The sequence below is a fragment of the Felis catus genome, chromosome B3 (genome assembly GCF_018350175.1).
Source record: "Felis catus isolate Fca126 chromosome B3, F.catus_Fca126_mat1.0, whole genome shotgun sequence".
Lineage (NCBI taxonomy): Eukaryota > Metazoa > Chordata > Mammalia > Carnivora > Felidae > Felis > Felis catus.
In genome coordinates, this window is record NC_058373.1 from 106,649,450 (window position 1) to 106,676,077 (window position 26,628).

Consider the following 26,628-nt stretch of genomic DNA (forward strand, 5'->3'; position numbering starts at 1 on the left):
AGAGCAGCTCCCAGAACTCAGGAAAAAATTTGCTTACTAGATGACTGATTTATTATAAAAGGATATAACTCAGGAACAACCAGATAGAAGAGATGCATAGGGCAAGGTATACAGGAGGGGGCATAGAGTTTCCATGCTCTCTCTGAGCAAACCACATTCCCAGCATCTCCACGTGTTCACCAACCTGGAAGTTTTCTGAGGCCCCTTCTTTGGGGGTATTTATGGAGGCTCTACTATGTAGGCATGGCTGATTAAATGACATTGGTGACTGATTCAACCTCTAGCCCTTCTCCCTTCTCCACAGGTCAGGGAGTAAGAGTGAAAGTTCCAACTCTCTAATTGTAGTTGACTCCCCTGGCAAACAGCCCCCATCCTTAGGGACTTTCTAAAAGATACCCTTTAACATGAACTCAGGTGTCGTTGAAAGGAGCTTGTTATGAATAACAAGACACTGCTTTCACCTTTATGGCTCTGAAGCAATTTCAGAAACTGGTGTCAGAAAACCAAATATTATAGCAAAACATGCTTCTCTGTCTCTTATATAGGAAATTACAAGGGCTTTAGGAGCTATGTGCCTAGAACAATGGATGAAGACGAAATAAATATTTGTTATTGTATATATTTTTAATGTTTATTTATTTTGAGAGAGAGAGAATCCCAAGCAGTCTCCATGCTCAGTGCAGAGCCCCACATGGGGCTTGATACCACAAACTGTGAGATCATGATCTGAGCTGAAACCAAGAGTTGGACACTCAACCAACTGAGTCACCCAGGTGCCCCTATATTTATTACTATAAATCACATTATCATAGTGCATTCCCTGATTTTTGATCCTATCATTTATAGCAAAATGATCATAAAATTCAAAAAACACTGTCATATTACTATAATCTCATTCAGTCATTATCCAGTTTGTAATCATATGAAAATGTCTCCCAGGGTGAAGCCACTCAGATTTGCAAGCTTTCTGGATACCTTTTCAGATTCCACAAGCAGGAGTGGTATCAGAAAACACAGCTTCCCCTTTTCAGGCAACTGATATAATTATTTAAGAGACAATATCAGGGCACCTGGGTGGCTCAGTCAGTTGAGCATCAGACTCATGATTTCAGCTCAGGTCATGGTCTTGCAGTTCGTGGGATCGGCCTCTGCTAATTGCATGGAGCCTGTTTGGGATTCTCTCTCTCCCTCTCTCCCTCTCTCCCCGCCCCCCCCTCTCTCTCCTTCTCTCTCAAAATAAATAAACAAAGATTAAAAAAAGACAAAGAGAATATCATCTCTTGCTCTGAGCCTCTTTTGAAGTGTTAATGTAACATTGGATTTCCCTCATTACATAACTTACTTATTAATTTCTTTACCCCCATAACTGCTATTTCTCCTTCTCTCCATTTATACCCAAATTTTCCCCCTTTGGAAGGGACAATAGGCTGGGCCACTGTGCTGGCCTAGATTACAGACAACAATATTAGTCTAGTAAGAGCATCCCCCTCAGTCAGATGGGGTGAGATTATACAGGTGCAGGACTGATCAGCTATTTTTGCCCCCCAGACAATACAACTAACATTCACTGTTAACCCCAATTTTGCCAGATGGTGTAAAGACAAAGCCCACCCCCATCAGGCCTTTAAGAATTTTAACATAAAGTTTAAAAACATAGTTGTAGTTTCTTGCTTAGGAATCATCCCTGTTTCCAGCCATAGTCCCTGATCAGGTAGGAAATAAAAGTTGAGGTGATGTGGAGAAAAATAAAAAGGATAGTGGTATATGAGCATCACCTTCCCTTAGCAAGGATTGCATAGTCAAACCAGCATCCTTCCCCAGAGCCACCAGAAAAACAGAGAAGTCTACCCACTGGGGATAGCTTTAGCCCCACTCATGTTCACACTGAATGTGAGCACTCTTGTAAAGGCATATAAACCAGCCCTTCATACTTTATCTTCTTGCTTTAGACAACTGACGTTTTAACTGCCCATTCCAATTCTCCATCGAGCTATTACTCTTGAGTAGGATATCTTACTGCCCACTGTTGGACATTATGAGCTGTCAAGTGTGCTCCTTGGTCTGAAGAAAGAACAGTCAGCTGTCTAAATTGGCATGATATCTTCTGTCTCTGTTCTTTTACAGCACTCTGAGCATTTGCATTTACCAGTGGGTAAGCAAAACCCAGTCCGGAGTCAGTATCTATTTCTGTCAAGACTCTCTTGTAGCCCGTTAGGGCTAGCAGAATGAGTCTGACTTGCCAAGTTTGTTCAAAGTCTTCCCACCAGGGAAATCTGCCACATGGCCATCTGCAGTCTCTGTCCCTTTTGCTGGCAGACAAAACAGTTCTTATTGGTATTCTGTGCCTCAGAGGGTGCAAGATAAAGATGTCTAGATTCCGTCCATCTCTGCATTGCTGTAGACCCCCAGTATTCACCTATTTCACAAACCCAGGTGGCCACCTTAAGTGAGCATATGGGGATATCTGCTTGTCAAATCCAATCACCTTTCAAACCTGGAAGGGAGTTCTGATGGGCATCAATGTGTCCTACTTTAATGTACTCCTCAAATTTCCATAGGGCCATGCCCCATATGGGCATCTTTTAATAGGCCAGTTTTCCACTGCTCTTCTGCCTAACCATATGGCCAGGCCAGGAACAGTGGATAAAGGCCAAATATATATTTCTTATGATAAATCACAACAATAGACCAGCGGACTCACCACAGCATCATTCCTCAGTCCCAAGGTCCCTAGCTGGTCTGCCTTCTTGTCTGCGCCTTTCAGTCTCCTTATATTTATTTTCTATATAATGTATAAGAGTTTTTGCTGTATTTAGTAGGAGGAATAGGGAGAAGTGAGTCCACTCCATTTTGACCTAAAACCAAAGAATTAATATCATTTAGTCATCTGTAAGAGAAGACATCACTTTCTAAATGTCCTTATATGTAGGAACCACCAGAGACTGAGTGTGCAAAAGACTTGTTTGGTGGCAGACTTACTTCTGACATGATTGCAGAACGACAAGGACATTCAAACTTCACCCAAATGCAAGAACTCAGTTGGACTTCATCATCCATCAGGTGCAATCATTTTATTATATGCTTTTTGATATAATTAAATATGCAATTATTGTAATTATCTAAGGGTTTTATTCACCTTATCCAAATATAACTAATAATTCAGAAAGTCATCTTCCCTACTTCAAAATCTCATGCTAATTTCACCACTCATTAAAGTGCATTATCACACAGTATGATTTAAAATGTCAGTAATCTAAGACATTCTATGTCTTCTTCTCTAATAACCAAGCTTTTAAAATTAGAATAGACTAGGTTTGCTCCTCACATATGACTTTAACCCAGTGAAATCTGACTTCTAAAGCTACCATTCTTCTGATGTTCTTCTCACTGTCCTCCTGGCAAATAAATCCTTTTCTCTCCTCTCTTTTTCTTATTCTGCACTCTTCACAGACATCTTTAGCCATAATTTTAATTTGTGATGATGATCCTTTAAATTTAAGCAAAACCTGAGCTCTTTACTTGAAAATTCAGTTGCTCCTTAGATAGCATCTAGAAGACAACATTCATCTGTTGTCACCCTAGCCAAAAATCTAAAGGTCATTTCTCTCTCCTTTGTCCTCCATTTATAATTGATCACCATGCTCTACAGAGTCCATATTGTAAGTATGTCTCATAATTCCCCTCTTCTTTCTGTAGTCACTACCTTTGGCCTAGGTTGGGAAATGAACTATTTTAGAAACTCTCTTGATGATAGTTTTGGGTTTTTGTCTTATATAACCTTTCCTGAAAATCCATACCATCTTCTAAGATGCAAGTTTTATCAGGTCACTTCCCTTCTCAACATTGTTCAGTGGCTTTCCACTGTCTATAGTAAAATGTAAAATCCCTTTGTATGGCATAGAAGACTCGTTCTATTTGTATCTCTTATAACCCTTACCTTCACTGCCCATTACTCTTTATACTCCAGAAATTCTAAAATATTTTAGTTCCTTAATCTCAATCACAAGATGCTGTTTCACATTTCTGCCTTTGCTTATGCTTGTTCTGCTAGCTGGAACTCTTCTTCTAATTTGCCTGACAAATGCTTATAACTTCTCCAAGGCTCATTTGAAGGCTCCACTGGGTGCTGACTTCCCCAGATAGGTTTTTTTTCTCCCTAATATTCCATTACATCTAACTCTATTATATCATTTTTCCTTTTTTATTTTAATTTTTCTGGATCCCATTTCATGAGGACAGAGACAGTATCTTTTCATATTTGTTATAGCTTTTCCAAATACATTGTCTGCACTTAGAAAATACTAATTAAAATATGTTGAATGAATGATTTATTAATGGATAAAAGTATGCCATAATTATAACCACAGGGTTTAGGATTTGTTTAAAAAAGTAGTTAGGGTAACATAATTTACCCTTATGCTCTTCTCTATTAAGGCTCAAAGGACGAAGAAAGCCATGGACTAGGAATCAAACATATTTTTAACTACCAAAGCATTCTTGCAAAGTGGAATGCCATAAAAGTTTTCAGGAGATTGCATAGAAAACTCTTTTTTCAAAGACCTCACCTGCTTTCTTTCCCCTTTTCTTTCCCATCTCTAATGTCTTCCTGGAATTTCAGAAATAATGTGTTTCACATATATATATATCCTCTGCAGTTTATAACCTGAAAATCTTATGATTTACTATATCAACTTCACTACAATTTCATGAATATGTATGTAAATTTATAAAGAAATAGGGATGTTTACTTTAAAAGTTGCTTTGTGATAGTGCTAGGTTTATGTGGTAATAGACATGGTTTTTAAAGCATTCAAATTCTGTGTCATTTTCTTACATAAATGTCCAACAAAAACATGTATTTATCCAATTATTTAACCCATACATTTTACACTAAGGCAATTATTTTTCATAGCACTTGTCAGATAGAGGCATTTTTTTCATGTTTTTGGGATTGTACATGAATGATTCACCTATATAATTTTCCTATCAAAATTATGAATGTATTTATCTCAATTCAGAACTGTGGATTTGATTCCAGTTGACCAATTTAGAAATGTATGTAATGTGAATCTACAAAACAATAATCTCACCTCATTCAGTGGATTAATCTATCTGCCTAATGTGAAGGTGAGTCACTCACAGATTTTACTTTTCTCTTTCAAGATTTTCAGTGTGAGTTGTAATCTTATTTACTTTGGCTTAAAATATATTTTTGTGTTATTAAAGAAATTATTCCTAAATTTTTTTTTCACCAAGCAAGAGAAAGTACTACTTTCCAAAATTATTTTGGTTGACCTCAGTGTTATGTGATTGTCTTATAAGCAGTAAATCTTCCTCTGCAGTAGGAGACGGGATAAAGGGTGCCTCTACAGTGTGGGTATGGAATGAAATTGGAGGACACTGAGGTTCTCAAAGCAGCCTTATTGCCTCCTGGCTTATAGATTTGGCTGAGCCATCTACAGAAGCCTTTTAAACATAGGGAAGTGATGATCTCTCCAAGTAAACAATTGTTTCATCTATATCGGGCTTGGAGAAATCAGGAGTGCAGATTGAGAAGCTTGAGCAGCTTTCTGGGGTCTCCATTATTTATTTGAAATATTGTCATTTCTTAGCAAGTCAGATTATTCAAAAAAACACATTCAAAGCTAAATACAGACCATTTGTGCCATTTTAACACTGATATATTATTATATTACGTTGTATAATCCATTACATCTTAATAGTTTTTAGGATGTTGATAATCTCAAACGAAAGATATATATACAGCATTCATATTTGAACATCTGATTAATAAGGTATTCTTTCTGTAGGTCTTATGCCTCAACTATAATCATATTGAATCAATCATGCCCAGACTAAAACCTCAGACTCACTTGACCAACAGACAGCTACTCTACCAGAAAGTGCCTTCCAGTGGCTATGGACAACAAGGAACTTCAAAAATAAACAGGTACTATTCTTTTTCTCACAATTATATACAATTTTTGTTGGGAGTTTAAAAAGCAGTAAGTCACATTAGTACATTTTTTTTACTTGATATTTATTTTATAGCTACATGCCAATAATAAATGTCACAAATAAAAAGATACTCAAAATAGCCCTTTGTCATTGCTTTTTCCCTGCTTCCAACATTTCATACCCATTATATAAAAAAAGAAAATGAAGAAATGTTGTATGATTAATGTGTTTTAAATTGAGATACAATTCACATAGCATAACACTCACTCTATGTATAATGCAGTGTTTATTTTAGTATATACACAGAGTTATACAACTACAATGCAACCTCCATCTAATTCCAGAGTGTTTTCATCACCCCACAAAATAACTCCTTCCTTACCCAGTAGCATGAACTTAGGTTTCTTGTAACTTTTGTTTTGTTTGTGTTTCTAAATAATTCACCTGGTCACTTAATGCCCAGCACCAGTGGAAAAGATACTTTATAAAGAAAATGAGGACATACCTCCCACCTTCTTACACATTTTTGGTAGAACGTGAAGATATATATCCAAGACAAAATACTTTCATTCCAGTTATCCTAATGAAGAGCATTCCTAGTGTTTTCATCTATATTTATTGAAGTATAATTTATATATAATAAAACTCTCCAGGTTAAGTGTACAGTTTCATGGGTTTTGACAAATGTATTCGGTCACGTAACCATTCCTTCAATGGAAGTATTCCCATCCCAGAAACTTGTATCTTGTTATAATACCCTCCCTCCGCCCCCACACACACACCCTAGGTCCTGGAAACAACACTGATCTGCTTTCTATCCCTATAAGTTTGCCTTTTTCTAAAATTTCATATGATTACAATCATATAGTAAGGAGTCTTTTGTATCTGGCTTCTTTCACTTAGCATAATTCTTTTGAGATTCATCTATGTAGTTGCAAGTGTCAGTAATTCATTTCATTTTACTGCTGTGTTGTATACCATCATATAGATTATATGACAGTTGCTTATCCATTTTTTGTGTTCTTTAATCTATTTTAGGGTATATTAAGATCAAAGACAATATAATCATCTGTTAATCTGTGAGAGCAAAAAAAAATATGGAGGGTATTATAGATAGAAAAATCCCCAGAATAATCTTATCTTTTTATTCATTTATTATTGATGAGCCATGGGGTTGTTTCCAGTTTGTGGTTAGTTTGATCAAAACTGCAATGAACATTTCATTTATACACATCATTTATATTGGGGGCTATTCATATTTTTCAACAACTTTACTGAAATGCAGTTTACATACCATATTCACTCATTTTAAGTGTATAATTTTTACTAAGTTTGTAACTGTGCAACTATCACCGCAACATACTTTTAGAACGTTTGCATCACACACCAGAAATATCCATCATTGTCCATTTGCAGCCAGTTCCCTTTCCCACCTCTAGCTCTAAGAAACCATTAATCCATTTTCTGTAGAGTTGTGTTTTCTAGACATTTCCTATAAATAGAATCATATAATATGTAGTCTTTTGTATCTGACTTCTTACTTAGCATAATGTTTCTGAGGTTCAGCATGTATTCATAGTTCATTCCTTTCTAAGGCTGAATATGTTAGGTATTGCATTGTATTGCTCTGCCACATGACGTTAATCCATTCAATAGTTGATGGACATTTGGATTGTTTATATTTTGAGGCTAGTATTAATAATGCTGCTAAAACATTTGTGTAGAAGTATTTGCAAGCACTTGTATTTTTCTCTTGGGTAGAAACCAGAGTGGAATTCTGGGTCATAGAGTAATTTCATGTTTAACTTTTTAAGAAAATGCCAGAACTGGTTTCCAAAGTGGTTGCACCATTTTACATTACTGAAAACAGTTTATGAAGATTCTCATTTCTCCACATCCTCACCAATACTTGTTACTGTCTTTTTTATTACAACCATTCTAGTAGATTTGAAGTGGTATCCCATTCATTTATAAGCATTTTCTGTCAATGACTTGGTTTTTCATTTTCTTAAATGGTGTCTTTTAAAGGAATTTAAATTTTGATAAAGTCCAACTTACTAACTTTTTCTCCTACAGATAGTGATTTTGGTGTTGTATCTAACAACTCCTTGTCTAATCTAAGGTCACAAAGATTTTGTCATGTTTTATTCAAAAAGGTTTATGTTTTTTCTCTTACATTCAGGACACATTTCTCATACATTTATGCATGTTATGAAGTAAAATGTTAGTTCTAAATTCATCATTTTACATGTGGACATCTATTTGTTTAAGGTACTACCCGTGGGGCATGTGGGTTGCTCAGTCGGTTAAGCAAGTAACTCTTGATTTCGGCTCAGGTCATGATCTCACACTTGTGAGATCAAGCCCCAAGTCGGGCTCTGTGCTGGGCATGGACTCTGCTTAAGATTCTCTCTCACCCTCATCCCTTGCCCATGCCAGTGCTCTCTCTCTCTCTCCCCCCCCCCAAAAAATAAATAAAATAAAATAAAATAAAATAATAAAAATAAATAAAATACTACCCTTTCCCCCACTGAATTGTCTTGTTACCTTTGTTGCAAATCAATTGACCATAACTGTAAAAGTTTATTCCTGAACTCTAAATTATATTCCATTGGTCTGTCTCTCCTTTTGCCAGTACCAGACTGGTTTGATTACTAAAACTTAAAAGTTTTGGTGTCATAGATTATAAGTCCTCCAACTTGGTTCTTTTTAAAGATTGTTTTGGATATTCTGAGTTCTTCACATTTCCTTATAAATAAACATCTTAGAATAAGATGGTTTTTTTTTTTTTTTCTGGGGGGAGAAATCTGCTGGACTTTTGATGCAGATTGCCTGGAATCTATTAATCGTTTTGAGGAAAACTGCCATTTTAGTAACATTGAGCCTTCTAATCAATAAACATTGAATATTTCTCCACTTATATAGATCTTTAATTTAGCTCAGCAATGTTTTGTAGTTTTCTGTGTATATATTTTATGTTGCTTTTGTTAAATTTCTTCTGAAGTATTTTGTTCTTTTTTATTCTATTGTGAGTAAAATTCTTAATTTCGTGCTCAGTTTATTGATGACATGTAGACATTCAGTTAATTTTTAATATTAATTTTTATCTTCTGATCTTGCTGAACTCATTTATTACTGCAATAATAGTTTTTTGGTGGATTCCTTAGGATTTCCTAAATACAAAATCATGTCATCTGAGAATAAAGATGGTTTTATTTATTCTTTTCCAATCCGAATGCATCTTTTTTTCTTGCTTGATTGCGCAGGCATTTGCTTTTCATTTCAAGTAATTCTTTCTGTACTTCGTCTTTACTATATAAAAATAGTTTTTATTTTAAGAATAAAAAGTGATCATTATATAAAATACAAAGATAATATTATTTAATTCTGATATACTAGTAAATTTTTTTAAACTTCAACTTATAGTAAGTATATATCAGACTTTTTACAATATAGCTTGTTTGAAACTAAGTTTATGGGCTCAAACTTACATGTGTGTTTCAGAGATACAACAAACAGTGAAAATTTGCCTCCAATAATGCATAGTTTAGAAGTTCTTCATTTGGGCTATAATGGAATTTGTAATTTAATTCAGCTACAGCTTAATAGACTAAGAAATTTAAAATTCCTCTTTCTACAAGGTGAGTAGCAACACTGTCAGTGTGTTTATTATTAAAAATTGATTTGGTAATCCTGTTTTAATATGCAAATATTAGCATCAACATTTACGCAAAACAGATTGACACAAATATTTAGTAATCGCTAATGGGTTTTTCTTGGGTTATTTACATAAATAATGTAAATGCAATATTCTAGGGCTAGAGAATACTGCATCTGTAGCCCTAGAAAATGCAATGTGCTGGCACTATATATGGTATTACATCATAATTTATTTTTATATCACAGTTCAGTTAAAAAACCAATAGAAAGTAACCAGTGAGAAATTCACAAGTAATTATTAAACCCAGAATTGGGCTAAGCACTAAGAAATATACAGAAACACTATATTATTTTAATTATATATAAAATCATTGCTCTAAAGCAATTTAAGATCTACCTGTGGCAATATACTGAAAGAAAGATGATCAGTTCTGAGTAACTATGCATTTCTAATTTAAGTGCAATAAGGTTAGAGAAAAGAGAAATTGAAACATATATGGGACTCTTTGAAAGACTGATAGAACTTAGATGGAAGGTGAACAGAGTTGTAAATCTTTAGAAAAGTAGAATGAGAAGAAAAAAACAGTTTGAAACAATAATTATTTAATGGCACAGAAGAAAGGTTGGAGGATCCAGCACTGAGACATGTGGGAAGATATCTGTATAGTTGATCTGAGTATGGTAACATTTTTCTGAAAGACAGGCTTTTCTAGATCATATATTTAAAATTTTAATGCATCTTTTTGCCTATCAAAGGTGCTTATGAGTTGCTTCAAGACCATGGAGACTTAGCCTTAAAAGACCAAGAAACAGAGCACAACAATAACAAATTTTTTAAGATACACTGATGTACAAAAAAAAACAAACAACTTAGCCCTGGAAAGTTTATTTTAATCTAAGAATATAAAAGGGAGTGTGTTCTCTTGCTGTGTCTAGCATGACAAATCAGAGTGGAGCAGCCTTATGCAGGAGGTGAGGCAGTTGACTCTGACAATAATGGCTACCATTAATTGGGTCATTAGGTAAAGTATTTGTTTGCATAGATTATCTCACAAAATCTACACAGCAATTCAACATGGTAAATAATTTTACCATAAAAAAAACCATAATTTTTTATGCATTTTGCAAAAAAAGAAATTGAATCTCAGTGGGGTTAAATGATTTACCTAAGTTTGCACTAGTTAATGGTTTTCACCAGTGAATGGTATGAAACACAGCTCTGTCTGATTCCAAAGCACATGCATTTTCTATCCACACAAAAGACATAGTAAGGGTCTGGGCTAGAGTCGTGTCAGTGGGAAGGGTGAGTAAAAGGTGACTCCAAAATACATTTTAAAAGAAGGAAATATTAGGACTTACTGACTAATTAAACATATAAGGAGATGAAAAATAGTTCAAGAGGTTTTCATGATTTCATTAGGAGACTGGGCAAAAGGAGGTACTAAAGCTAAATAAAGTCATTGTGAAAGGCTGCTACTCTGTAGTAAGGAATGATCAGGTTGTGTTATGACAATTTTGAGATGTAAAAATGGAAACTTTTTCAAGCAGTAGTAATGGACCACAAGTCAAGACTAAAAATTATACCAAAGGAGGTGACAAGTGGAGTCATAAGTGTATGTGCTTACTTAGGAAGTAAACATAGAGAAAGAATAAAAGGCCAAAAGAGATGTGGAGACACTCCCTCCCCTTATATACATCCCACTAATCCCCTGACCCAGCATTAAGAAGGCTGGAGAAATAAGACCCAGTAAAGCAATCATATAAGAAATGTTGAAAGAAAACCAAGAAATGCAAACCTTAGGCCATTTTTTTTTAAGTAGGCTCCACACCCAACGTGGGGTTTGAACTTATGACCCTGTGATCAAGAGTCACATGATCTACCGGCTGAGCCAGCCAGATTTCCCAAGAAATATAAACTCTAAATATCAGAAAAAGAAAGGATGAACAGCCTCAAAGTCAAATGATAGGAAGAATAAGGTCTTTGAAAAAAATACTGAATGTAGAAACTGGATTAAACAAAAAGAACAACATTGGTAATTGTCAGATCAGATTTGTAAACATGCAAAGAGCAAAAATCAAAGTGAAAACAGTGTAGAGGGAAGTGGTTGGATGGGCAGTGAAGATAACAGAGGTTGCATACTTGAGGAGCTTGTCCGTAAAAAGCAGGTAAGAGGTCAGAAGGTGGCTAGTGAAGTTATGAGCATATTTGGAGGTTTATAAAGAGGTGAGTTAGGTTAAAGACTGAACAGGAGGAGATGATTCTGAGATCAATCAAAGGGAGTACACAAATAAAAGCAATGATAAGATGAACCCTGGCCAGGGTCCACAAGAGAGAGATTATGAACCAAACTGTCACCTGTTATGTTAAATTTGCAAGAAGATGAGGAAGGTGAATCTTGGGGGAAGGGCAGAGTGAGGCTGTATGGTAGCAAGTTAGAATTTTAAGGATTAGGAGTCAAATTTATCTAAAACATAACTATTTAGTTGAATAAGCGTGAGTTTTTCAAACAATGGTTAATGTTCCTAGTTAAAGAAATGTAAGATCCCTGAAATCACATTCAGCATAGTTTGGGAGTTTTCTTTCTTAAATATGTTTAATGAGCCTTCTAAAATGAATCCTGGCCAAAAGTATGCTATGGCAGACATTATTCAGTACTTGAAGCTATCCCATAATGATTTTTATACCACTGGCCTCAAAATATCAAAGGTGACAGTCTAAATGCATAATTTCATGAAAGTAATATATTAACACAACTGAGTCTCTTTTCTCAATCTGACTTACATAAACTTTCTTCATTTACAAGCAAGACACTGGTAAAGTTTCAAAGTCTGTGATTTAGTTCTGTGAACAATTTTATTGAAGGCTGTGATGTTATAAATTTCTCTAAAGAATAGAACAAAATAAATTTGCCATAGCTCACCAATTCTGAGACACCTGCTTCTTATTTTTTAACATATCTGAAATCTGACCATGCATTAATGGATAGCATGTCATAGTTTACCTAACCGAGTTTTTTTCTCTTAGTATACATAAAATACTGACCTATCTTGACAACTGTTATTGTCTTAAATTCAATGAAATACATTACATTTCAAGAAGAATTCCAACATCATGGAATCACACGTTCAGTCATATGTTAGTTTGCTAGGGCTGCCATAACAAAGCACCACAGACTGGGTGGCTCAAACAACGTACTTATTTCCTCACAGTTCTAGAGATTAGAAGGGCAAGATCAAGATGTCAGCAGGGTGAGTCACTTCTGAAGGCCTCTCTTTTTGGCTTTTAGATGACTTCTTTTCAGATGGTTTTCCCTCTATGTGCATCTGTGTCCTAATATCTTCTTATAAGAACACCAGTCATACTGGATTAGAGCCCACCCCAATGACCATAGCTGCCTCTTTAAAGACCCTACCCCCAAACAGAGCCACATTCTGAGGTACTAGGGTTAGGACTTCCACATACAAATTTGGTGGCGGCGGGGAGGATGTAACAATTCATCCCATAACAAACAAGGAAGATGAATAGTGAATGAAATATAGTGTGGCATAATAGAAGCAGCATTGAGCTTAAAATGTAAAAGGTCTAGGTCAGGCCACTTTTATGTCCCTGTGCAAGTCACTTAATTCCTCTGACTCCCATTTTTCTGATTATTAAAAAATAATATTTTCCCTGTCCCATTTTGAGACTCTAGTAGAAAACACATTTAAAAGCATTTTGCCAAGTCAAGGGTCCTCTCATCATTATTATTAACACTTACAAAGCTATCGATTGCTACAGTAGAGAGAAATAATGGGTTGTAAAGGATTGAGATTTTATAGAATGTAATGTTTCATTCATTTTTAATTTTTTAACGTGGCTGTGGTGCAAAAATATGTTGAGAAATAAATAACAGCATAATTAAGGTTTATTCTTCCAACTTAACACAACAAATTCATTTATTTTAAAAAATATTTAGATATACCTATTTGAATACCCATTAGAAAAATCAGATATACTCAAGAAGTATATCTTTTGCAGTGCTTTTTTGCAGTACTTTTATACATCTACTTTTGTCAATACCAACTATTTTAGCACTTAATTACTGAACAGACAGATTGGGTCTATTCAGTACATCGTATACTTCACATCTTGATCTCTCAAACGTAAAGGAAAAATTTTAGCAAATGTTATTTGATGATAATGCTACCTTCCCACAAACTGCACTTCTATTTCTCCTTGGAAATACGTTCTTTTTAGCATTTTACTTTTTAAAAAATCATTTGATAAAAAATATTTAAGTGAAGATAGGTAGACCTTTGTTCAAAAAGTTTGGGCTCACTTGACATTATCATAATTTCTCTTTCTTCAGGGAATGAAATCAGTCAAATTGAAGGGCTTGACAATTTAGTAGTCCTTCAAGAATTGGTAGTGGACCATAACCGCATCAGAGCACTTAATGACAGTGCCTTTGCCAAACCAAGCTCTCTGTTGGCACTTCATCTGGAAGAAAACAGACTACGAGAGCTGAGCAAACTACAATCTTTGGTAAAACTTGAGAAACTCTTCCTAGGATATAATAAAATCCAGGTAACATTTTTTTTGTTATGAAATTACAAGACTTAGCTCCTCTGAACATAAAGCTTCCAAACACATCAATGAAAACTTTGCTACTGTGTTACTTATCATTTATATGCCATGTAAATACTCCATGAAGCGGAGACATATAAATAGTCTGTGATGCAAAGATGTCCACTCTGCTCCCAGATTTTAAACCCAACCAACCCTACATGTATCCACCTACTAAAAACAAGTTAGCTCTAAATGTTCTAAGGCTCCTCCAGCAGTCCTAAGAGATCTCTTTTGTTCTTGACTGCTCTTGTTCCAAGCTATTTATTTCCACATCTCAATCCCAGACTTCCTCTGGTTCTTTAAACTTGGCATATGTCCTTGGTCTACCTGATATTGACTCAATTCCTGATAATGGACCTTGACCTGACTTTAATATTCCATCTCTACTGACTCAAGACTTTCTTATGTAAGGTCCTGCTTTAGTTTTACCCGTTCAGATTTCAACCTATCTCCAATGTCCTGTCCCAGTGAGCCTGACCAGACTCTCTGCCCAGACACAGTATGCAGATAAGAGGGTTGAAGGTATATATAACCTTATACAGCCCTAACATTTCTCTCAGTGCTTTGGTGATAATCTGTTAGCCCACCTCTTACCAATTTTACTGCTTTTGCCTATATCTCTAAGACAACCTCAAAGACAAAATAAAATGTGGATTGTCAGCCAAGAACAGAGACCAAGTATATCTTCCCCACATTTGATCAGTATATAGCATAGTGCCTAGTACACAGTAATTATGCAATCAATATTTGTTTGTGGCTCTACTTGCTACAGTTTAGAAAGTCTTTTCTATAGTGATATAAAAGCCTGTTCAAGGCTAGAAGGAAATCATGAGGACTGTCCTTTTCTACATAGCAACTAGGAAATATACATACAGAGAAAAATGGTATACAACTAATTTATCAAGGTTCAAACAACATTCATCTGAGAAAAGCCTTCCAAACTGGCCATGATTCTTGCAAAGCTTTATTCAGAGGAAATCTAAACTGGGAAAATTGCAATCCTATGGAAAATCTTTCCATTAATAGCAACTGAACTGACACAAAGGATTGTCATATCAGACTTAACATGAATCAGATCATACCCAGTTTCAAGCTTTACTAATAATTTCAAGGATACACAGGGTCTGGGACATTACTGTGGCTTCTCAGATCCTTTCTTTCTACATACTGTCTAGCTTACATTGAAATATAAGATCTCCAAGGGAGATTATGTGTGACAGATTTTGTGTGAGTGATCTCTTATAACAAGGGAGTGTTTCATTTATGAAATACCTCCACTTTATACTTGAGCTTACATGATATTTTATAGGGAGCCATGCCTGATAATTCTATACTTTTAGGTTTATTTGCTCTAAGCAGTCCTTAACCAGGGAGGTACTGCTAAGAGCATCTCATAAATAAGGACCTTTTTCCTAGTAAATATCATTGGTCCATTTGACAGCACAGCTATTTATCAGCATAACAGAGAGATGAGACCAGGGAACCTGCTTTTTCCCAGGAGTATCTGTGCCCCCCCTCCCCACCCTCCCAAATCCCTACAGGAATGAATGAATGGCAGAATGGTTATTGTAACAACTTCCTCTCTAGTAACTCAAGCAGGATAATGCCCAGTCAAGGTTATTTTTTTTATCAAAATTTAATATAGCTAATGGACAAACTATATGATAAACCATGGGAAATTATACATACGTCACCGAGTGAAGGGGTATTGATTGTTTAGTGATCAGTCCTCTTTTGTTTATTTTTATTCTTGAAATAGTATTTTTCCTAGAACTTAGATTGATCATTATACCATCAAACTTATTCTATTAATATTATAGTACCTTAACATGAACATACATTCAGCTGGTAAAAATGAACTGAGATGTGTAAAAAGGTTAAGTTAGAGATTCTGTTTAACTGAAAATATTATGTTCTTCAAAATTGTAAACTCCCCATTCAAATTTTCTTTGGGGGAGAGATTTTTTTCCTCTGTATTCGTACCAACGTGGGTAGGTGACACCAGCATCAACTTCTACAAATGGGCAATCAGATCAACCCTTGGGTTAATAAAGACTTCTAGAATAGAAGGGAAAAGGCTTAGAAAAATTAGGAAAACACTTCAAATGAAGGTATATGCAGCCCTACATTAACCTACTTTAAAATCTTTCATAAACTGCATATCCCTGATAACAGATTCTAGTGTGAAGCTTTTCACTTAGCCATCATGACCCATAATGTAGATTTGGAAAATTGCTGCCTGTAGTCCTGCCCTTGCAAGTAAAATACCAGAAACACAACTGAAAGGTGAGTTATTTAATTCAGCTTTACAGTCCTAGTTGATTCCTGTGTCTAAATGACTCCCCTATCTGGCATCAGACAACCGTGTCTACTTTTAAACATCCCAGTAATCACCTGAAGCTGGAAATGACTCTAGGAAATAGTCCATTGCTATTTCTTGCCCTAAATGAAAGGCCCCAATCTGAGCCTAACTAGCTGCTACCTAAGCTATTACTATGATTGCCATAAGTGCTTATTCTGAGAATGTACTCAAAAGACAACAACCATTATATTTTGGTTAATGTTGAGCATCTGACTTCAGCTCAGCTCATGATCTCATGGTTCATGAGTTCAAGCCCTGCAACAGGCTCTCTGCTGTCAGCTCTGAGCCTGCTTCGGATCCTCTGTCCCCCTCTCTTTCTACACCTCCCCCACTCATGCTCCCTCTTTCAAAAATAAAAAAATAAACATTAAATAAATAAATAAATAAATAAATAAATAAATGGGAAGCCATTAGCCCTCTTTCCCAATTATGAACATATTAGTTTTCTTGATATATCTTTACACCAGCATTATCATCCACATATTTAACTCTGTTTCTCATATTAATATCTTGACATCTTTGATTAGAAATACTTCACTACTAAACACTGTTGTACTCTGTTTCATTTGACAAGATGATTGAGGAAAAGACTTTTCATATTTCTATGCTTTCCAGTCATGCTTTGCTTCCACAAATAGGAACTACCTGTGGGTCAAATACATAATATCTCTATAGATAACTGACTGTCAGAGATTTTCCAAAGTCGTCCTAAATTTATGAGACTTCTATGATCAAAATTGAAAAGATCAATCACTGTAGTCAAATTCTACTTTCAAATGGTCTAAAATAGGTCTAAATGTTTTTATAGTTAGTAGATGAATTGGCTATGTCTACTTGTCAATCCAAATAAGAATAGGAGCATATCAATAACTTTATGTTATTACTATAAACTAGCAGCAAACTGAAGCTGAGCTTGTTGCCTAAATTTTTACAGAAATAGCATATAAAAAATAATTTTGCAAAACTTAAGATATACTCACAAAGTTTCACCAATGATAAATAGACAATGTTAAATAATCCCATCCATACAGAAGACAAGTCATTCAACCAGAAAAATGGTTTTTCAACTGTAAATACTCCCAGAAAGTATATCAGGATGCAGTCCATTCAGTATCACATGTGCCTTTATGGCTAAGGTGTGTTTAAAATTATTTAGACTGGATTCACCTTCTTTTCCACACTTCTGGGTCAATCCTCTGGGGAATTAACCAACTATAATCTCAGCTTTAGATCATAACTTTTCTGAGAAGAAATTTGGTCTTTTCTTGCAAGTGCTGCTATATGGCCTATATCCCATGTTAGAATATTGTCTTTACCAATCATGCATTTTGAATTAATTGTACATAGATCTGTCTTTAATCAACATTACAGGATTTGTCACTCAAGCTCACTTTGGAGAATTCAGCCATGAGCTAGCTGTAGTCCAACACTTACATATGATTACTTCAAATCAGTGTATATTTGAAGATTTTGGATCTAACCAAATAATAACTTATTAACTTTGGAACAGGATATGACAGAACTGGAAAAACTTGATGGTATCTCTTCTCTCAGAGAGCTTACAGTTTATGGCAATCCAGTGAGTATGTTATTTTTTCTAATTTATCAGTTAATTTATTTATAGTTGTATATAATTAATTTTTATATGTGAGAATTTTTTTATCTGTTCCCATATGTATAGACAGTTATCCAAGCACAATTTATTGAATACTGTCCTCTTACAACTTGTTATAATATAATTTTCCATTGTCACATATAAAAGGATCTGTTTCCAGATTCTATGTTGTATTCATTGGACTATTGTCAATCCCTGTACCAGTATTATACTGTGTTAATTATTAAAGTTTTATATTAAGTTTTGGTGTCCAGGAGAATAAGCACCTCCAATTTTCCTTCTCTTCCTCCTTCTCCTCTTTTTCTTTCTTCACTGTCGTGGCTGTTCTTGGCCCTTTACACTTCCTATGAGTTTAAGGAAACAGCTTTTGAAGCTATGTGAGAGTCTTATTGACATTTTAATTGGACTTGTATTGAATATATAAATTAATTTGGGGAGAAATTTGCCATATTTGCCTGTTGGAGGCTTTGGAAGGATTAAATAGGTAGCAGTTTTATTTACCTAACATCTGAACAAATTGATAAATATGACAGTGGCAGATAGAGAGGTGAAAATACTTTGCTTACCTTCGTGAGAAAGCCAAATGGGCGTGCTAACAGATCCCAGAAATAAGCAATCATCATCACCTGGTAACAGGAAATGCTTGAGTGAATTCTTTCCACATAGGAGGAGAGCTTCTGCTGGAGGAACAGCAGGCATTCTCCTAGCAATAAATTCCTTCCCAAGACAGGAAAGACAAGAGCTAAACATGCCCAGTCTAACCTTCCCAGGTTTATCAATTAAGTCACCCTGCTCCTCTTGGTGGAAGAGTGAGGGGTTGAGAGAGCCCACTAGTGCCACATCACAGAGCTATTTCCACCAAGAGAGAAGTAATAATAAGAGTCTCCCCTAATATTTGTAGTATTTAGACTTCCCATTCATAAGCGTGAATGTCCCTACATTTATTTTATGTTCTTCAATAAAATGTATAGTTTTCTCCTAAAAGTTTTAATCATCTGTGGTTTGATTTATTCTGTTGTTTTAATAGCTACTTTGAACAATATCTTTTTACATTTTTCTAATTATTTGTGGCTGAAGTACAGCAATTCTGAGTTTTGCATTGTTCTGATTTTTGCATGCTACTCTTTAGGAACCTTGTTGAATGAACTCTCTTTTTAGTTCTAATGGGTTGTAAATTTTGTTGGATTTTCTCTGTAGACTATCATATTATCTACAAATAATGACTATTATTTCTTTCCAATCCTTACATTTTTAAAATTTTCTTTACTTAGTGTGTTGACTAGGACCTCTAGTACAGTGTTGAATGAAAGCATTGATAGTAGGTTATTGACTTCAAAAATATGAGTTTTTTGTACATTATGGGTAGATAATCTTCAACATTTTAAAGAAGCTCCTTTTTTTAAGTTTATTTATTCCTGAGAGAGACTGTACAGGTGGGGGAGGGGCAGTGAGAGAGGGAGAGAGAGAGAATCCTAAGTAGGCTCCCCACCATTAGCGTGGAGTCAACGCGGGGCTCCAACTCAGGAATCATGAGATGATGACCTGAGTCGAAACCAATAGTCAGATGTTCAAACAACTAAGCAACCCAGGGGCCCCAAGGAAGCTCCTTTCTAATTGCAGTTTACTACCTGTTTTTATCATGAATGGTCATTGGATTTTGACTAATTGGCAATTCTGTTTTTCTCTTTAATCTGTTAATATGTAAATTATATTAATAGACTCCAGTGTTAAACTGTCATTAATCCAGTGCTGAATACTATTTATTTGGTCATGTTTTATGCTTTGCTGGATTCAGTTTGCCAAGATTTCATGTAGTATATCTGTATTTATGGAAATAAGTAAAGTTATCCTATAATTATCTTCTTATGCTATTCTTTTAAATTCATCAAGGTTGTTCTTGCCTCATAAAATTAACTGGGAACTCTCTCCCTCTCTCTCTTGCTAGTCTATGAATTAGCATATATAAGAAAAATTCCTCTCTGCCCCTCCCCCGTTCATGCTCTGTCTCTCTGTCCCCAAAATAAATAAACGTTAAAAAAAAATTAAAAAAAAAAAGGGAGCGCCTGGGTGGCTCAGTCGGTTAAGCGTCCGACTTCAGCCAGGTCACGATCTCGCGGTCCGTGAGTTCGAGCCCCGCGTCAGGCTCTGGGCTGATGGCTCAGAGCCTGGAGCCTGTTTCAGATTCTGTGTCTCCCTCTCTCTCTGCCCCTCCCCCGTTCATGCTGTGTCTCTCTCTGTCCCAAAAATAAATAAACGTTAAAAAAAAAAATTAAAAAAAAAAAAGAAAAATTCATTCATTTGAATCGGGGCTCAATATTTTTTGAAGTTAGGTTTTAAACTACTTATTCAAATTCTTTAATGGCTATAAATCTAGTAATGTTTTCTATTTCTTCAAAAGTCAGTATTGAGAAGTTATATTCTTCTATAAACTTGTAATTTTTTATACATTTTAAATGTATTACTATATAATATTCTCCTGAATTTTAAAAATGTCCTCTATATTTATGTTTTGTCACCTTTTTTATACCTAAATTTGTTGATTTTTACTTTTTCTCTTTTATTCTTGGTAAGTCTTGCTTAAGACTTATTTTGTTTATCGTATTAGTATCTCCAAAGAACCATATTTTGGATTTATCAAGTGGTTTATTTTTGTTTTTTATTTCACTAAGCCCTACCCTTGTTTCCATCTTTCAGTTTCTTGGAGTTTACTTTTTTAAACATTTTTAACATTATTATTAAAACTATTTTTAGCATAATACTGATTCTGTGGTTCAGCTTTTATTTGTTTTAAGTTTTTATTTTACTTCCAGTTAGTTGGCATACAGTGTTATAGTGGTTGCAGTTGTACAATGTAGTGATTCCACACTTAAATACATAACCTGATGCTCATTACAAGTGCACTTCTTAATCCCCATCCCCTATTTAACCCATTCCCCCACCCACCTCCCTTCTGGTAACCATCTGATTGTTCTCTATAGTTAAGAGTCTGTTTCTTGCTTTACTTCTCTCTCTCTTTTTACCCCTTTGCTCATTTTTTTTCTTAAATTCCACATATGAGTGAAATCATATGGTATTTGTCTTTCTCTGCCTGACTTATTTCACTTCACATTATACTCTCTAGGTCCATCCATGTCATTTCAAATGGCAAGATTTCATTCTTTTTTATGGCTGAGTAATATTCCTGTGTGTGTGTGTGTGTGTGTGTGTGTGTGTATGTGTGTGTGGTGTGACATCTTTATCCATTCATCAATTGATAAGTCAATTGATGGCTGTTTCCATAATTTGACTATTGTACATGATGCTGCTGCAAACATCAGGATGCATATATCCCTTTGAATTAGTGTTTCTGTATTCTTTAGGTAAATATCCAGTAGTGTGATTCCTGGATCATCAGGTAGTTCTATTTTTAACTTTTTGAGGAACCTCTACACTGTTTTCCAGAGGGGCTGCATCAGTTTGCATTCCCAGCAACAGTGCAAGAGGGTTCCCCTTTCTCCACATCCTCACCAACATCCGTTGTTTCCTGTGTTGTTGATTTTAGCCACTAGGACAGGTTTTGATTTGCATGTCCCTGATGATGAGTGATATTCAGCATCTTTTCATGTGCCTGTTGGCCATCTATATGTCTTCTCTGGAAAAATGTCTTTTGTGTCTTCTGCACATTTTTAATTAGATTATTTTGTTTTGGGGTGTTGAGTTTTACACGTTCTCTATATATTTTGGATGCTAACCCTTTATTGGATATGTCATTTGCAAATATCTTCTCCCTTCAGTAGGTTCTCTTTTAGCTTTATTGGTTGTTTCCTTTGCTGTGCAGAAGCTTTTCATTTTGGTGTAGTCCCATTAGTCTATTTTTGCTTTTGTTTCCTTTGCCTCAAGAGACATATCTAAAAAGAAGTTGCTATGGCCAATGTCAAATAAATTACTGCCCTGTGTTCTCTTCTAGGATTCTTACTGTTTCAGATCTCACATTTAAGTTTTTAATCCATTTTGAATTTATTTTTGTGTATGGTGTAAGAAAGTGGTCCAGTTCCATTCTTTTGCATGTAGCTGTCAAGTTTTCCCAAACCATTTGTTAAAAAGACTGTCTTTTTCCATGGGATATTCTTTCCTGCTTTGTTGTAGATTAATTAACCATATTATTGTGAGTTCATTTCTAGGTTTTCTGTTATGTTCCATTAATCTATGTGTCTATTTTTATGCTGATACCATACTGTTTTGATTAATACAGCTTTGTAATATAACTTGAAGTCCAAAATTGTGATCTCTCCAGCTTTGCTTTTATTTTTCAAGATTTCTTGGGCTTTTAAATGTCTTTTGTGGTTCCATACAAATTTTAGGATTGTTTGTTCTAGCTCTGTAAAAAAATGCTGTTGGTATTTTGATACGACTTGCATTAAAACATAGATTGCTTTGGTTATTATAGACATTTTAACAAGAGACAAAGAAGGGCACTATATAATAATAAAGGGGATAATCCAATAAGGAGATATAACAATTGTAAATATTTATGCATCCAACATGGGAGGACTCAATTACATAAAACAATTAATAACAAACATAAAGGGACTAGCTGATAATAATACAATAATAGTAGGGGACTTTAACATCCCACTTACATCAATGGACATGATCATCTAAACAGAAAATCAACAAGGAAACAATGGTTTTGAATAATAACACACAGGACTTGATGAACTTAACAGATATATCCAGACATTCCACCTTAAAACAGCAGAATACAGATTCTTTTCAAGTGCACCTGGAACATTCTCCAGAACAGATCACATATTAGGCCACAAAACAGGCTTCACCAAATTCAGGAAGATCAAAATTATACCATGCACCTTTTCTGACCACAACATTATGAAACTAGAAGTCAACCACAAGAAAAAAATCTGGATAGACCACAAATAAATAGAAGTTAAATAACATGCTACTAAACAATGAGTGGGTCAACCAGAAAATAAAAAAATAAATTTAAAAATACATGGCGGGGCGCCTGGGTGGCTCAGTCGGTTGAGCGTCTGACTTCGGCTCAGGTCACGATCTCACGGTCCGTGAGTTCGAGCCCCGCGTCAGGCTCTGGGCTGATGGCTCAGAGCCTGGAGCCTGCTTCCGATTCTGTGTCTCCCTCTCTCTCTGCCCCTCCTCCATTCATGCTCTGTCTCTCTCTGTCCCAAAAATAAATAAACATTAAAAAAAATTCTTTAAAAAATACATGGAAACAAATGAAAATGACAACATAACAGTCCAAAATCTTTGGGGTGCAGCAAAAGTGGTTCTAAGAGGGAAGTAGATAGCAACATAAGTCTACCTTAAGAAGCAAGAAAAAAGAATCTCAAATAAACAACTTAACCTTAAACTGGAGGAGCTACAAAAAGAACAACAAATGAAGCTCAAAGCCAGCAGAAGGAAGGAAAAAATAAAGTTTAGAGCAGAATAAAAGATATAGAAACTAAAAAAAAAAAATAATAGAACATATCGATGAAACCAGGAGGTAGTTCTTTGAAAAAAATTAATAAAATTGATAAACCTCTAGTCAGACTCATCAAAAAGAAAAAAGAAAGGACCCAAATAAATAAAGTCACAGATGAGAGAGGAAAAATGACAACAAACACCACAGAAATATAATTATAAGACAATATTATGAAAAATTGTATGCCAAGAAATTGGACAACCTAGAAGAAATGAATAAATTTCTAGAAACATATTAATTACCAAAAGTGAAACAGGAAGAAATAGAAAATTTGGACAGACCAATAACCAGCAAAGACATTGACTCAGTAATCAAAAAACTTCAACAAAAGTCCAGGATCAGATGGCTTCACAGGTGAATTCTACCAAACATTTAAAAAAGAGTTAGTACCCATTCTTCTCAAACTATTCCAAAAAATACAAAAGAAAAGAAAACTTCTAAATTTATTCTTTGAGGTTAGCATTACCCTGACCAGATATCAAAATCAGATAAAGACGCCAAACACAAAAAAGAACTACACTCCAATATCTCTGATAAACAGAGATAAACATAGATGCAAATATCCTCAACAAAGTACTAGCAAACCAAATCCAACAATACATTAAAAAAAATAATTCACCATCAAGTGAGATTCATTCCTGGGTTGCAAGGATGGTTCAATACTTGCAAATACATCACATTAATAAAAGAAAGGATAAGAACCATCTGATCATTGGGGCGCCTGGGTGGCACAGTCGGTTAAGCGTCCGACTTCAGCCAGGTCACGATCTCGCGGTCCGTGAGTTCGAGCCCCGCGTCAGGCTCTGGGCTGATGGCTCAGAGCCTGGAGCCTGTTTCCGATTCTGTGTCTCCCTCTCTCTCTGCCCCTACCCCGTTCATGCTCTGTTTCTCTCTGTCCCAAAAATAAATAAACGTTGAAAAAAAAAAAAATTAAAAAAAAAAAAAAAAAAAGAACCATCTGATCATTTCAATAGATACAGAAAAAGTATTTGACAAAGTACATCCATTCATGATAAAAAAAACCCGACACAAAGTAGGTTTAGAGGTAACATACCTCAATGTAATAAAGGCCATCTATGAAAAACCCACACCCAATATCATCCTCAATGGGGAAATACTGAGAGCTTTTCCTCTACGGTCAGGAACAAGACAGGAATGTCCACTTTCACCACTGTTATTTAACACAGTACTAGATTTCCTAGCCACAGCAATCAGATAACAAAAAGAAATGAGGAATCCAGATCAGCAAGGAAGAGGTAAAACTTTCACTATTTGCTGATGACATGATACTCCATATAGAAAACCTGAAAAACTCCACCAAAAAACTGCTAGAACTGTGAAATGAATTCAGGAAAGTTGCAGGGTACAAAATCAATATACAGAAATCTGTTGCATTTCTATACACCAATGCTGAAGCAACACAAAGAGAAATTAAGGAATCTATCCCATTTAAAATTGCACCAAATACAATAAGATGCCTAGGACTAAACCTAACCAAAGAGATGAAAGACCTGTACTCTGAAAACTAGAAAACACTGATGAAAGAAATTAAAGATGACACAATGAAATGAAAAAAAAAAAAAATCCCATGCTCACAGATCAGAAGAAAAAATATTGTTAAAAGGGAATTTATTTAAAAAAAATTCTTAAGTAGGATGTCTAGTTCATTTTTAGGTTTCAAAACACTGCTTAGCAGCATATTAAAAGTTTTGATATGTAGTATTTTTCCTGTTCTTTATTTCTTAAAATCTAGTCTCCAAAAGATTTCTTTATTCCATGAATGATTGAGAGGTGTGTGTGTGTGTGTGTGTGTGTGTGTGTGTGTGTGTGTGTGTCTGTGTCTGTGTCTGTGTGTCTGTGTGTGAATTTCAAACCTATGAAGTGTTTTTTGTTATCTCTTTGTCATTTATTTCTGTTACTGTGTTTTGGTCAGAGGAGACAGTCTATACATTCTTTGGTATTTATAAGACTTTCTTTCTGGCCTATAATGTGGTTCATTTTTTAAACCTCTATTATATATATATACACTACATTAGAAAAAAATAGATTGTTGGCATGCCTGGGTGGTTCAGTCAGTTAAGCGTCCAACTTTTCAGCTCAGGTGTTGAGGGCGAGCCCTGCTTCGGGATCCACACTGGGCATGGAGCCTGCTTGAGATTCTGTCACCTCCCTTTACCTTTCTCCTCCTCCCCCACTCACACTCTTTCTCTCTCTCTCTCTCTCAAAAAAAAATAATAATAATAAAATAGATTGTTTATTCATTCCCCTTTGATGAAAATTTGTCTCTTTTTGTCTCTTCTTCATGATCACAAGATGTGCTATATACTTTTTCTTTGCTGTCAGTCCCCCAAGAACACCCCCACATTCAGAGATTTGCTGAAAGAACTCAAGGGACTTAGCATATCATTGTACTCATGGCTAAAATTTATTAAATGACATAGTGAGGATTCACAGCCAGGTGATGAGGAAAAAAGACACAGGTGGAGTCTGGAGAATTGATAAGTAGGCTTCCTTATGCTCTTTCTCTCCCATGAGGGAGAGAAGGGTCACATAGTACATACTCTTCACCCAGCAACAAAAATGCAGCAACATGTGTTTATGTTTCTACCCAGGAAATTCCACTACACTTAGCATTCAAGAATTTTGTTGGAAGTTGGTCACATATGTACCCAATGCCCATCACATACCAAAACTCCAGACTCCCAGAAGGAAAGCAAGTTGACCATAAATCATATCATTTGGGTAAGCAGTCTAGGCACAGTGAACTACCTTTAATCAGTTAAGGAATGGTGGGAACACTTCCAAAATCCAAGTACCAAAAACTAGTCAAGAGCTATCCTTGCAAGCCGACCTTTCTAAAGATAACAGTTTCAGGCCTACTATGTTAACTCTTCCTATATACCTTCTTATGTACACATGCAAATATTTTTCAGAGTAGGCTGACA

General features: G+C 35.3%; 1 protein-coding gene across 10 annotated transcripts in view; it reads left to right on the plus strand.

Annotated features, from left to right (window-relative positions):
• Positions 1-26,628, plus strand: part of LRRC9 (leucine rich repeat containing 9) — a 120,793-nt gene that overhangs the window by 78,512 nt on the left and 15,653 nt on the right. For 8 of the 10 annotated variants that reach the window (XM_045059993.1, XM_019833074.3, XM_045059990.1 and 5 more), the window contains 6 exons: positions 2,930-3,060; positions 5,019-5,127; positions 5,811-5,950; positions 9,463-9,599; positions 13,968-14,185; positions 18,100-18,168. In XM_045059993.1, coding sequence (XP_044915928.1) covers positions 2,930-3,060; positions 5,019-5,127; positions 5,811-5,950; positions 9,463-9,599; positions 13,968-14,185; positions 18,100-18,168 — 804 coding nt within the window. Of the gene's footprint in view, positions 1-2,929; positions 3,061-5,018; positions 5,128-5,810; positions 5,951-9,462; positions 9,600-13,967; positions 14,186-18,099; positions 18,169-26,295; positions 26,426-26,628 lie in introns of all 10 variants that reach the window. The other 2 variants (XM_019833075.3, XR_006599660.1) reach the window with 1 other exon arrangement.